This window comes from Erinaceus europaeus, chromosome 3, assembly GCF_950295315.1.
Source record: "Erinaceus europaeus chromosome 3, mEriEur2.1, whole genome shotgun sequence".
In the NCBI taxonomy this organism is placed as follows: domain Eukaryota; kingdom Metazoa; phylum Chordata; class Mammalia; order Eulipotyphla; family Erinaceidae; genus Erinaceus; species Erinaceus europaeus.
In genome coordinates, this window is record NC_080164.1 from 32,127,350 (window position 1) to 32,142,203 (window position 14,854).

At 41.7% G+C, this 14,854-nt stretch overlaps 1 protein-coding gene across 2 annotated transcripts in view; it reads right to left on the bottom strand.

Moving 5' to 3' along the window:
• TAF1B (TATA-box binding protein associated factor, RNA polymerase I subunit B) overlaps nt 1-9,613 on the bottom strand; it is a 60,704-nt gene extending 51,091 nt beyond the window's left edge. The window contains exons 1-4 of one of the 2 annotated variants that reach the window (XM_060186999.1): nt 9,292-9,613; nt 7,289-7,387; nt 3,592-3,679; nt 462-559 (exon numbers count right to left, since the gene is read on the bottom strand). In XM_060186999.1, coding sequence (XP_060042982.1) covers nt 462-559; nt 3,592-3,679; nt 7,289-7,387; nt 9,292-9,309 — 303 coding nt within the window. In that variant the 5' untranslated portion in view covers nt 9,310-9,613. The remainder of the gene's footprint in view (nt 1-461; nt 560-3,591; nt 3,680-7,288; nt 7,388-9,291) is intronic. The other variant, XM_060186998.1, reaches the window with a different exon arrangement.
• Between the last annotated feature and the right edge of the window lie 5,241 nt (nt 9,614-14,854).

Sequence of the window (14,854 nt, forward strand, 5' to 3'; positions counted from 1 at the left end):
ATCTAAAGACTAAAGATTTATTACTTTTTTAAATTTTCCCCTTACTGCCAGAAACTGAACCTTGGACCTCATGAATATTATGCTTTATTACTGAATCACCTCCCTGGTCCAATTTTATTTATTTTCATAAGAGTGAGACAGAAAGAAAGAATGAGCATAAAGCACTGTTCCATCATCTATGGAGCCTGCTGATTTTGTCTTTGTTGCTCTCATATAGTACCAGAGATCAAAATCAAGCCCAAGACTAAATTTTTTAAACTAATTTATTTTTATTGCTTATATACATCTTGCAGAACACATTTTGGGGACTGCTGGTCTGGTAAAAGGATTTAAAAAATTGTCAGGAAAATGATTCTCACAATAGCTGAAGTGTTTTTTTTTTTTTAAGACAGTCTTAATTTCACTTACTATTCTCCAAACAACAAAATGTAAAGTTAATGCCCAAGCACAGATTGACTGACCTTTAGTTCTGGACCTACTCCAAGGGTCTTTAAGGCTTCCACTTGTTGACAAAGTATGAGCTGAAAACCTTCACACACATACCAATCCCAGCCTTTCTCTAAAGGATAAGAAACATGTTTCAGATATTTTCATTTCCAATTTATGAACTATGATACTACTATATAGTTACACATTTAACTGAAGTTGTTTTGTATTCATGAATAGGCTCCATTCCTTATATTCTCTTACTTTCAGTCTGGTAAATTTGTACATGAATGAAAACATAAGTAGAACCTGAACTGGAACTGGCATATTGCACCAAAGTAAAAGACTCTGGGGTGGGTGGGTGGGGAGAATACAGATCCAAAAAGGATGACAGAGGACCTAGTGGGGGTTGTATTGTTATATGGAAAACTGAGAAATATTATGCATGTATGAACTATTGTATTTACTATTGAATGTAAAACATTAATTCCCCAATAAAGAAATTTTTTAAAAATTGTACATGAATGCTAAAAGCTAAGTATCATCTTTGTAATTTATCAGACTTTAAGTGTTTCTAATTATAAATTTCTGATGTATTAATGTGAAAGCAGAAAAATGAATATTCGTATTAAAAATTCACTATAGTTTCTTTTTTTATTTCTTTATTGGAGAATTAATGTTTTACATTAATTAACAGTGAATACAATAGTTTATACATGCATAACATTTCTCAGTTTTCCATATAACAATACAACCCCCACTAGGTCCTCTGTCATCCTTCTTGGACCTGTATTCTCCCCCCACCCACCTACCCCAGAGTGTTTTACTTTGGTGCAATTCACTATAGTTTCTTAATGTTAAAAATGAATGTGTACTGAATAATGCCCAGCAGTGTCCCAAATAAAGCTACCAGCTACTGCTTCTACTACTCTTCTGCTAACTCACAAAAAAGGGAACAATGTATATTTGAAGAATGAAGAAAACAAACAAACAGAAGCCAAAATCTGATGGTTTAGGAGTGCAAAAGGAACAATAAAAAAATTTCAAAGAAAATAAACTGTTTGGTGGCATTCTGCTTTTCTGGAAATGGTTCTAAGCTACAGAAAGATGCTGAAAGCAAGGACACTAGTACTTACTAAGCCCAGCCTAGGTACCAGGTGTGTGCTCAGTAATTTAAGTAGGTTATTTCCTTCAATCCTCAAAACAACCCTACAAGACTGTGAAGAAATTTGCCACTATAATAGGAAGAACTACATGTTTAAATAGAAATGCTAGGTTGTGAGGCAGTGGCACACTGGGTTAAGTGCACATGGTAGAAATGCCAGACAAAGAAAATGTTGAGGTCTGTTCATCTTTGTACTTAACCCTTCTTAGCATACAAATATTGGAATTCTTTTTTTTTTAATATTTATTTTATTTATTTATTCCCTTTTGTTGCCCTTGTTGTTTTATTATTGTAGTTATTATTGTTGTTGTCGTTGTTGGAGAGGACAGAGAGAAATGGAGAGAGGAGGGGAAGACAGAGAGGGGGAGAGAAAGACAGACACCTGCAGACCTGCTTCACCGCCTGTGAAGCGACTCCCCTGCAGGTGGGGAGCCGGGGTTCGAACCGGGATCCTTATGCCGGTCCTTGTGCTTTGCGCCACCTGCGCTTAACCCGCTGCGCTACAGCCCGACTCCCAAATATTGGAATTCTTTGAAAAGTATATTATCAGTACATTTTGCACATAGCTTCGGAAGTCTGTTAACCATGATTTCATAACATCCGTTCTCTCCTGTAGAATGTTGCAGGACTCCTCCTCTCCCTTACCTGAACATCACAAAATCTCTCCACTCCCAGTGACTAATTCAACTCTAAGAAAGAATCTTAGATTGTGTGAGTAAAACAGAATGTCTATCATGTTGAGACATTCAAAAATTGAGGGAGTTTAAGTTCTTCAAGCTGTATATGTGTATGTCCTTTCTGTATACTTCTCTTAAGAGACTAGCAAAGCCTTATTTTAAATTCTCAATCTGTTCTAGTTTACATAAATAATCTAATAATTCTCACTTTATAGATGAAAGAAGTTGAATATAAGATACTTAACTTGTCCTAGACAATTAGTCACAGAAACAAAAAGTATTACTTAGACTTCATCTCAGATTCTTGTCAGTAAGGATTAATTACATGTAGTCAGTGGATTAAGGAAATAGATAGCCTTGTGGTCCGGGAGGTGGCGCAGTGGATAAGGCATTGGACTCTCAAGCATGAGGTCCTAAGTTCAATCCCCGGCAGCACATATACCAGAGTGATGTCTGGTTCCTTCTTTCGCTCCTATCATTTCTCATGAATCAATAAATAAAATGAAATTAAAAAAAATAAAAAAATCACAACAAAGTAAAAGACTCTGGGGTGGGTGGGTGGGTGGAGAGAATACAGGTCCAAGAAGGATGACAGAGGACCTAGTGGGGGTTGTCCTGTTATATGGGAAACTGGGGAATATTATGCATGTACAAACTATTGTATTTACTGTTGAATGTAAAACATTAATTCCCCAATAAAGAAATAAATTTAAAATAAAATAAAATAAACAATATAGAACAGAAAAGCATACTTCAAGAGATAAAAAAAATCATGTTCCTTTTGCTATTTTTTGTTTGCATAACAGTTGTTCCACTGGAAAGGCAACTCATCACCAATAAGCAGGTTAAAGAAAGGATACCTACACGTGGCACAAAGTGCAAGGACCGGCATAAGAATCCTGGTTCGAGCCCCCAGCTCCCCACCTGCAGGGGAGTTGCTTCACAAGCGAAGAAGCAGATTTGCAGGTATATATCTTTCTCTACCCCTCTCTATCTTCCCCTCCTCTCTCCATTTCTTTCTGTCCTATCTAACAAAAACGACATCAATAACAACAATAACTACAACAACAATGAAAAACAATAAAGGCAACAAAAGGGAAAAATAAATATTAAAAAGGATACCTCTCAAGACATTACTTTCCAATTCTTTTTGTTTTTTTCCAATTCTTACCATCAATAATCACCCACTGTATCTCCATTTTTTGATTGCCTGCCTAAATGTCTCACAATTTATTTAAAATCTACTTAAGATTCAATTCTACGTCCTCAAGTCATGAAGGTGCAAAGCTATGGAAAGCTAACACAAATGAAGAAAGAGCTTACCAAGTTTTCTTTTTCTCTTAAGCCCTCGGCTAATAGCTTGTATTTTAGTATTTGGGATAGCTGCAGTATCCACAACTTCCTTAGACCGCTACAAAAACAGAAGTAGACCATTAAAATGTTATCTTGGGCAGGGGGTAGATAGCATAATGGTTATGCAAACAGACTCTCATGCCTGAGGCTTTGAAGTCCTGTAACAACATAAGCCAGAGCTGATCAATGCTCTGGTTTTTTTAAAAAAAAAGTTTTCTTTTACTCACCTACATATACTTCCTACCTAGGAGAGCAGATTTTGAGAAAATTACATAAAATACAGAATCTTTAGGTGTGTCTTTGTGCTTCATACTATGTGCACTTAACCCTGTGCACCACTGCCCAACCCCCAATCTTGAATAAACTTTTAAGTGACTTTAAAACTTTTCCATATTGACTCTAAAGATAAATGTATTCATTTTCTTCTCCATCCACAACACACTTTATTTAAAGAAAAAAAAATATGTATTTTGTATTTATTTCATATGATATAGAGGGTTTTACATGAGAGATAAAGAACAGAAGTCAGACTACCACTCTGGCATATGTAGTGCTGGAGATCAAAAAAGAGCTACATGCATTCTACCGGTGGGGCTATTTCCTCAGCTAACCAAAACACCTTCTAGAAATAATTTCTGTATTTATAGAAACCAGTGATGTACTGTTTATCCTACTTCTCCATGTATTGAAATATCACTCTAAAACAGCTTTCATTTCTTTTTAGCCAAGCCAAGAGGATTTTAGCATGACTAAACACTCTCAAGTACAACTTATACCAAAGTCTTTAATTCTAAGTGCTCTTAATAAGGATAGGTACCCAAGATTCTGGCTCTTCACAATCAAAAAGTAGATGTATTACATCTTAATGATGGAGGAAAAGTGAAGACTTTTAATCAGCAGGGATCATTACTTATTTCTGTAAATTACAGATTTGGGGTGGAAATTTATCTTCAGTATCCATTAAGAATAAGAAAACAGATTTTGGGAATGTATACTCTCTAGTCACAAAAATCATATTCAAAGCAGTTCTGATAGACTGAGTTAACCACACTGAGAACATAAAACACAGCAGAATACATATCAAAGCAGTTATCCATGAAAGACATGTAAAACTTATCAAGAGTAGGAAGGAACAAAATGCTTAAGATATGGAATGCTTAAAACATAAAACAGCATAAGATGGGGGGGGGGGAAATAACATAATACTGGACCTACAATTAATTAAAAGTACAATATTGTGGTCTGGGCGGTGGCGCAGTGGATAAAGCTCAAGCATGAGGTCCTGAGTTCAATCCCCAGCAGCACATATGCCAGAGTGATGCCTGGTGCTTTTTCTCCGATCTTTCTCATTAATAAATAAATAAAATCTTTAAAAAAAAAAGTACAATATGATTATATTGTAGAATATTTGTACGACAAAAATTCCACAAATGTGTAGAACAGAGATAGGTGTGGTAGTGTAAAATGAACACTAGCCATCAGAAGAGTCAAGTTCAAGTTCTAGTTCAATACTTCAGGCTGTATGACTTTGGCATTCACTCAACTCCTAAGCTCTACTTACCCTATCTATGGATAAGGTAAATAGAGCAATGTTATCTCAGGCTTTTAAAGAAGGAAATGGAGGGGGCTGGGCAGTGGCACACAGAATTAAGAGCACATAGTACTAAGCACAAGGACCAGCACAAGGATCTGGGTTTGAGCCCCCGCCCCCACACCCCACCTGCAGAGGGGATGCTTCACAAGCAGTAAAGCAGGTTTGCAGGTGTCTTTCTCTCTCCTTCTCTCCCCTCTCAATTTCTCTCTATTCTATCCAATAAAATGGAAAAAACTGCTGCCAGGAGCAGTGAATTTGTCATGCTGGCACCGAGCCGCAGCAATAACCCTAGAGGGGGGAAAAAAAAAAAAGAAAGAAAGAATTTGATCCAGGAGGTGGCACAATGGATAAAGCATCAGACTCTCAAGCATGAGGTCCTGAGTTCGATCCCTAGAAGCATATGTACCAAAGTGCAGTCTGTTTCTTTCTCACTCCTATCATTCTTCATAAATAAATAAAATATTTTTTAAAAAAGGAAATGAATGGGAGTCGGGCTGTAGTACAGCGGGCTAAGCGCAGGTGGCGCAAAGCACAAAGACCGGCATAAGGATCCCGGTTCGAACCCCGGCTCCCCACCTGCAGGGGAGTCGCTTCACAGGCGGTGAAGCAGGTCTGCAGGTGTCTATCTTTCTCTCCTCCTCTCTGTCTTCCCCTCCCTCTCTCCATTTCTCTCTGTCCTATCCAACAACAACAACAACAACAATAATAACTACAACAATAAAACAACAAGGGCAACAAAAGAGAAAAAATAAATAAAATAAATAAAAAAAAAAAGGAAATGAATAACGAGTAAAACACTTTGTAATATGTACAATACTATACAAAAATAAAATAAGCGTATTTTAGAAATTCCTAATTATCCTCAATCTTTCCAACATTTATCTTTCCAAACCTCTAAGCTACCATACCACATTAAGAACTTTTTTTTATAATTATATTTTATTGCCACCAGGGTTATCGCTGGGGCTTGGTACTCGCACTATGAGTCCACTGATTGCAGCAGCCACTTTCCCTTTTTTTCTTTCTTTCTTTCTTTTCTTTCTATTTTACTTCATAGGGAAGAGAGAAATTGAGAGGGGAGAGGTGGGGGAAGACAGACACCTGTAGACCCGTTTCACCGTTCATGAAGCTTCCCTTTTCAGGTGGGGAGAAAGGGCTCAAACTAGGGCCCTTTTTTGTGGGCTCAGTTGCTGGTGTCCTTGTGGGCTCAAATTAAAATTTTTGTGGGCTCAACTGGGTGTCCTTTTGGACTCAACTGGGTGTACCACTGCCTGTCCCCCTAAAAGCTTTTTATTTTATTTTTTTATTATTATCTTTATTTATTGGATAGAGACAGTCAAAAATCGAGAGGGTTGGGGAGATACAGAGGGAGGGAGAGAGACCCCTGCAGCCCTGCTTCACCACTTGCAAAGCTTTCCTTCTGCAGGTGGGGACCAGGGGCTTGAACCTGGGTCCTTGTGCACTGTAACATGTGCGCTCAACCAGGTGCACCACCACCTGGTGCCCCCCCCAAGCTTTTAAATAAACATAACTTACAAAAAATAAATACATTCTTCTCTAAGTACAATTTTAATGATTTCCTGTACACTATACAGTATGAATCAGAAAATCAATTCTATTAAGAACAGCAATTAAAAAATTCACCCTAAATCTAATCCCGAAATTTTGTGTTTTTTTTTTTTTAATTTTATTTATTTACTGGATAGATAGCCAGAAAGTGAGAGGGAAGAGGAGATAGAGAGACAACTGTAGCACTGCGTCACCACTCACAAAGCTTTCCCCTGCAGGTGGGGAAAAGGGGCTTGAACCTGGGTTCTTGTGCATTGTAACAGGTGTAGTCAACCAGGTGTGCCACCACCCAGCCCCAATCCAGGAATTTTTAAATTTCTTTATTGGGGAATTAATGCAATCCAGGAATTTTTTAACTCATGTATAAGTACCAAATTACTACTTAAAAATCTTAGAACTTGGACACTGCATGAGTGATGAAAACAGATTATTTGTAAAGATGACATGTTCAGGGATACTGCAATTATTTTAAACATAATTTCATAAGTAAGACCTGTTACTTACTTCTGTAACATTGTGACAAGAGGTGCAATAATATTTGCCTTCATCAGTAACACCCCAAGAGACAGCAGCACACTGAGTACAACGTTCTTTCAACTCTTTCTATAGAAGAGGACAGAAAAGGTGTAACTGTCAAACCACACTAAATACAATGCACCCAAATCCTGGATTAGAGGATTCCCTGCAATTTTACCCCCTGTAAAAACCATTTTAAAAGTAGATTATGCATTTAAAAACATGAATAGTAGTTCAGTCTTTAAGCAGCCTGCACCCAATTTAAACTATTAATGTTGCTTTTAAAAAAAAAAAAAAGCAATGTGTGAAGGCAGTAAGAAGCCAGAGATAAAATGGGAGTGGGAAGAATATGAGTAAATAAAGCTCCTCAAAAACGCTGTGTGTGTGTGTGTGGGGGGGGATATAATAAAATTTAAATACAGAAAAAAAAAAAACTTTAAAAGGAGAAAGAAAATAACTATTTGAACCTTCGTCCAGGGCACGAAAATCGCCTATCACAGAGGAACAAGACTTGTATTAGGACTTTCAATGTATCCATTCAGCAGCTGCTAAGAGTAGGTAACTCTTATACATCGGGGTTTTAAGCAGGTTCTGGGGAATTCAATAGTGAGCAAAACAGGGATGGTTTCTACCTACTCACAGTCTATCTCTACAGGCTAATTACTCATTATAGTAACCTGCCACTTCTTCTTCTAGCGTTTGCCCTTCTTCCGTAGCCAGTCAACAGCGTCAGGTTGAGCCTGATGTAAAGTTTCGAGACCTCCACTTACCACGCATCACTCCCCAGAACCCCAAGAACATTTACTGAATATCTACAACGGGCCAGGCTTTCTATCACCACGAAGCTTCTGCCCACAGACTGGCACCACCACGGTGGCCCCAGCTCTCTGCGGTTTTACCAGCTCTCATTATCGACGTATTTGAGTGTGCTGCCTACGCTTGATAGCATCAAAGAGTGAGGGATAGGGATTTCACGTAGTGAGAGCAAGAAAAAAAGAGAGGAAGGAAGGAAGGAAGGAAGGAAGGAAAAGAAAGAAAGAAAGAAAGAAAGAAAGAAAGAAAGAAAGAAAGAGAGGGAAAGAGGGGGGAAAGGAAAGGAAAAAGGAAAGGAAAGGAAAGGAAAGGAAAGGAAAGGAAAGGAAAGGAAAGGAAAGGAAAGGAAAGGGAGAAAGCAAGCGTGGTCTGGGAGGTGGCTCAGTGGATAAAGGAAGGAAGGAAGGGAGGGACAAAGGGATGGAGGGAGGAAAGAAAGCGATTGTGGTCTGGGAGGCGGCACAGGGGATAAAGCATTGGACTCTCAACCATGAGGTCCCGAGTTCGATCTCCGGCAGCACATGTACCAGAGTGATGTCCGGTTCTTTCCTCCTATGCTTCTTATGAATAAATTCTTTTAAAACAAAAAAAGTTAAAAAAAAAAAAAAAAAGAGGGAGAGAGAGAGAAAGGAAAGAAGGAAGAGAGCCGAGTTCCTTTCCACAAGTCGGTCTAGTTCTCAGAGACATGTCGTGCAGCAGCAGGTGGAAGGTGGAAGGTGGAAGGTGGGAGGTGGGAGGTGGGAGGCGGGGGGGCGGGGGGGGGGCGAGGGTCTCGGGGCGCCGCGCAGGGCACGTGGGGTCGCTCTGGCCCAACCCCGCCCTCCGGGGCATCAAAGGGAACTTGTGGGTGGCCCCGGGGAAGAGGGTGAAGCCTGTGGGTGGTCACCCCACAAAACCCACACCTTCACGCTCTTTAAAAACACACCCACGCCTACTAGCAGCCGGGCCCGCCCCTCCCCGGCCCGCAACCCGGCTCAGCCAGAAACTCCGGCCTCTCCCCAAACGCGCGCCCCGGCCGCCCGAGGCGCCACGCCCGTCCCCGCCCCGCTGGCTTCCGCCCCGCCCTCCTCCGGTCATCCACCGCTCCCACTGCCAGTCGGAATCCTCCCGCCCCTTCTCCTCCGCCTCACTCCCCGGGTCGCCCAGCCGCCAGGCCTGCCGGCAGCTAGACCCCTCACCGCTTCCTCTAGGTCCATATCGCCACAGCCTCCGTCGGTCGCTCCTGTTGAGGCCCTTTACCCGGGCAGCGACTTCAGCTTCCGGGAGCACCCGGAAGTACCCTCCGGGCGGAAACCGCGACCCAGGCTTTGGAAGTTCAAGTTCTGGTAGCCTTCGGGAACGCCTCCGCTCACTCCTGGGGGCGTAGAGCTCCACTAATCCTGCCTCCTCTTCCTCCCTGGCGGCATCCTTTTGCTACTTGAACTAAAACCAGACTGAGAAACTGGGCGGCGACCACGGCGGAACTGATCCAGTCACACGTGGTTCTGACAGCCTTTCATTCCCCAGACTCATTCATTCAGCCTCCGAGAGAGGCAGCTTCCCAGCTGGGCTTCTCCGCGTCCTGCAAACTGGTCGGCACGAAGTCCTGCTGGAAAGAGCAGGGTGTTGAGGGCAGTTTCTTTTTCTTTTTCTTTTTTTAAATTTTTTATTTATAAAAAGGAAACATTGACAAGACCATAGGATAAGAAGGGTACAATTCCCACCACCAGAACTCCTATCCCCTCCCCTCTCTTGATAGCGTCCCTATTCTTTATCCCTCTGGGAGTGTGGACCCAAGGTCATTGTGGGATGCAGAAGGTGGAAGGTCTGGCTTCTGTAATTGCTTCCCCGCTGAACATGGGCATTGACAGGTCCATCCATACCCCCAGCCTGTCTCTCTCTTTCCCTAGTGGGGCAGGGCTCTGGGGAGATGGGGCTCTAGGACACATTGGTGGGGTCATCTCTCCACGGAAGTCCAGTTGGCATCATGGTATCATCTGGAACCTGGTGGCTGAAAAAGAGTTAAGAAAGCAGAGCAAATTGTTGGCTAATTATGAACCTAAAAGGCAAGAATATTGCGGAGAGCAGAGTTTCTAATCAGCGCTTCTGCTTCCTCCGCTATTTAAATGAGCTATTGCCTGTGAGCGCCTTAGAATGGAACCTCACATAGTAATTTTCCTTTTATTATTATTATTATTATTTTTAAAAAGCACTGATCAGCTCTTGTTTACAGTGGTGCAGGGGATTGAACCTGGGATTTCGAAGCCTCAGGCATGAGAGTCTGTTTGCATAACCATTATGCTATCTACCCCTGCCCTTTTATTATGTTTTTATCATTTGGATTATCATGGCATTAATTTCTACTTCAACAGGAACTGATTTAGGTCCTGAGATTCAGCAGTGGGCAAATTAAATGCCCTTTTGCTTCATGGAGATTAAACAAGAAAAGAGAGAGACAAAAAAAAAAAAAAGGAAAATGTATATGACGAACGGTACTTGAAACCTCAGAAACATGTAGACAGTCTTTAGCAAAAAAAAAAAAAAAAGGATAGGCTAAACACTTAATCTGAAAACAAGAGTAACTTCTTCAAAGGATTCACATCTCTAACCTCTTCCTCTTGACATAATGAAGAAGGATTAACACAGAGTATATATGGACTTTGTTCTAAGGGGAAATTTGAGGAGCCAGAAACCTGCATTTACCCTTAACAGATTGGCCCCCAATCCAGCTCTTGGCTCTACACACACACACACACACACACACACACACACTCATACACCTCTCTCTCTCTCTCTCTCTCTTTCTCTGTCTCCTCTGTATCTCCCACCAATACCACTGCACACCTGTATAAAAAGACTGCTACACTCCTTGGAGGGCAGAAGGTTAGACTGAAATAACATTTTTCAATCTCTGTGGGTTAGAAAAACAAAAACAAAACCTTTTTCCCTTTTTGCAAAAGTCGGTGTGACACACTTAGATTTTCTGTGGCACTGGCCAGTGGACCTTCATTGGGTTTCAGGATGAGTGTTAAAAAGATCAGAAGGAACTACACCAGGAGCTGTAGGGTGGGCTCCATTTTAAATGGGGGTAGTCATGGAAGGTGTCAGTGAGAAGATGACCTCCTCTGAGGTAGAAGAGCTAGAGCCATGTTGAGGGACTTCCTTCCATGCAGAGGAAACAGCAAGTACCAAGGTTCTAAGCCCTGGGCCTCAGGCCATGTCACTTAAGGATCAGCAAAAAAATCAGTGAGTGACTTAAAGAATGATCTAGGGGACCGGTGGTGTGCATCTGGTTGAGCGCACATGTTACTATGCACAAGGACCCAGGTTCGAGTCCCCAGTCCCCACCTGCAGGGGGAAAGCTTCATGAGTGGTGAATCAGTGCTGCAGATGTCTCTCTGTCTCTCTTCCTCTCGATCCCTCCCTTCTCTATCAATTTCTGACTGTTTCTATCCAATAAATAGTGTTTTTTTGTTTTTTTTTTTAAAGAATGATCTAGGGATTCGGGCTGTAGTGCAGTGGGTTAAGCGCATGTGGCACAAAGCGCAAGGACCTGCGTAAGGATCCCGGTTGGAGCCCCTGGCTCCCCACCTGCAGGGGGGTCGATTCATAGGCGGTGAAGCAGATCAGCAGGTGTCTGTGTTTCTGTCCCCCTCCTCTCTCCATTTGTCTCTGTCCTTTCTAGCAATGATGACATCAACAACAATAATAACAACAATAACAATAAAAAACAAGGACAACAAAAGGGAAAATAAATATAAATTTTTTAAAAGTAATGTTAAAAAAAAAAGAATGATCTAGCTGAAAAGTAAAAAATAAAGTTGGGGGGGCAGTTGGTGGCACACCTGGTTAAGCACAAACATTACAGCGCGCAAGAACCTGGGTTCAAGCCTCTGGTCCCCACCTGCAAGAGGAAAGCTTCACAAGTGGTGAAGCCGGGCTGTAGGTGTCTCTTTTTCTTCCTCTTTCTCCTCCCTCTCTCTCAATTTCTGGCTATCTCTATCCAGTAATTAAAGATAATTAAAACATCAGGGATTATCATATGAACAGTTTAATCATAAGCTTTGCATATTTGAGGTCAGCCCTAATTTTGAGTGTTAAAATATGGCAATAGAAAATGGGAGGTGGGGAGGCAGCTCAGCAGTAGAGTACAGGACTTGTATGCCATTGGCCCCTGGTTCCACAGGACAAAGTCAAGCAGTGCTGTGCTCTCTCTATTATAAATGTGTATTCTGTAATAAATAATGAGGTCTGGAGGACCTTGCAATAACTAGAACTTTGAGCTTGAAAGCATAAGTTCCCAAGTTTGACCTGTGGTAACACATGTGCCATAGTGATGCTCAGGTTTTCACTCTCTTCTTTCTTTTGTTAGCAAATAAATCTTTTAAGAATGGAAATCTTGGGGCCAGGTGGTGGTGCACCTGGTTGAACACACATATTACAATGTGCAAGGTTCCAGGTTCAAGCCCCCAGTCCCCACCTGCATGGGAAAAGCTTTGCAAGGAGTAAAGCAGTGCTGCAGGTATCTCTTTGTCTCTCTCCTTCTCTATTACCCCTTTCCCTCTTGAGTTCTGGCTGTCTCTATTCAATAAATAAAGATAATAAAAAAAAGAATGGAAATCTTTTTAAACTATCATTTTAAAATAAGAACTGTGAGAATGGAAAGGGATAAACAGATATTAGAGATAGAGTCTGAATGTGCAACTAGATAAGAGTTAGTGTATTGGGGAGTCGGGCGGTAGAGCAGTGGGTTAAGTGCACGAGGCACAAAGCACAAGGACTGGCAGAAGGATCCCAGTTCGAGCCCCCGGCTCCCCACCTGTAGGGGAGTCACTTCACAGGCAGTTCTTCTTCTAGCATTTGCCCTTCTTCCATAACCAGTCAACAGCGTCAGGTTGAGCTTGATGGAAAGTTTCGAGACCTCCTTTGAATCTGGAGAGGTGGCAGTCGTTGACTATGTGGGTCATAGTCTGTCTGTAGCCGCAGGGGCAGTTTGGGTCGACGCTGGCTCCCCAGCGATGGAACATAGCGGCGCACCGGCCATGGCCTGTTCGATAGCGATTGAGGAGGGCCCAATCATAACGTGCTAGGTCAAAGCCGGGTTGACGCTTGCAGGGGTCTGCGATGAGGTGTTTGTTCTTTTCCTCAGCTGACTGCCAACTCTGTTTCCAAGAATCTGGAACAGAGAAGTTCAGTGTAGGCGTAGGGGACCAGATTGGGTGACGAGACGTCAAGCGTTGGACAGGGTGGGCGAAGATATCCGCGTATATTGGCAGGTCCGGTCGAGCGTAGACGTGGGAAATGAACTTAGATGATGCCGCATCCCGACTTCACTGCTTCACAGGCGGTGAAGCAGGTCTGCAGGTGTCTCTCTCTCTTTCCCTTTCTGTCCCCTCCTTTCTCCATTTCTCTGTCCTATCTAAGGACGACGACATCAACAACAACAATAATAACTACAACAACAATGAAAAAACAACAAGGGCAACAAAAAGGGAAAAAATAAAAGTTAGTGTATTGAACTACAATATGAGCTCCATAACATTAGGGATTTTTGTCTTTTTGTTTATTGTCACATGGCCAAGGTCTGAGACACTACTTAGCTCATGTAATGTGGTTAATAAATATTTATTAAATAACTGAAGGACCATAAAAATGGTTTATTTATATGAAAGTATTTAAGTAGAAGTAATATATTAGGTGGGGGTGGATAGCATAATGGCTATGCAAAGAGACTCATGCCTGAGGCACCCAAGTCCCAGGCTCAATCCCCACACCACCATAAACCAGTGTTCTAGTGAAAATTTAAAAAATCATATCTTGATTTGAGACTTTGGGCATGTGACTACACAGCTATGAGGCCTACATTTTTTTTTTTTTTTAAATTTATTTTCCCTTTTGTTGCCCTTGTTGTAGTTATTATTGTTGTCGTCATTGTTAGGACAGAGAGAATTAGAGGGGGGGGGGAAGACAGAGAGGGGGAGAAAAAGACAGACACCTGCAGACCTGCTTCACCGCCTGTGAAGCGACTCCCCTGCAGGTGGGGAGCCGGGGGCTCGAACCGGGATCCTTATGCCGGTCCTTGCGCTTTGCGCCACGTGCGCTTAACCCGCTGCGCTACCGCCCGACTCCCCGAGGCCTACATTTTTGCAGGCCATTTCTTACAGGAAAAAAATGAGTGTATTAAGCAGTCAGCTTCTTTGGAAGAAAATGTTTATTAGGCTTTAAGACTTAGAGTATTTATCAAAGAAGCTTTAATATGCATTTCTTAAAACTGGTTCATGTATCTAGGGAGATAGATAAGTGGTATAATACAGAACTCACATGCGATAGATTCCAAGTTCTATCCCTTGTACAGCATATGTCAGATCTCTGATTTTCTTCTTCTCCCTCTCTTTCAATAGGTATATAAACCTTTGGTGTGTAAATCTGTAATTCTGGTGACTCATAGGCCTGTCATCTTGGCACCAGTAATTTTTGTCTAATGGACAGAATCAGGAGTGCTATATCTTATGCTACAGGTGAAAGTGAATTTCTGAGAAAAGCTTGTCTACACAGTGGAGCAACACTGAGGCAACCCTAAGAGCAAAGGAATAGGAAAGTTAAATTAGGATAATGATGATCAATCAGTAAAGGGATTGAAGAATCCTTAAGCCAAGATTTGATTCCGCACTAACGCCTAATTATAGGTATTAACATGCCGTAAGAAAATTGTATTTAGCCCTTTAAATCTAACAAAAAGAATGCCTAAGCATAGCAAGGAAC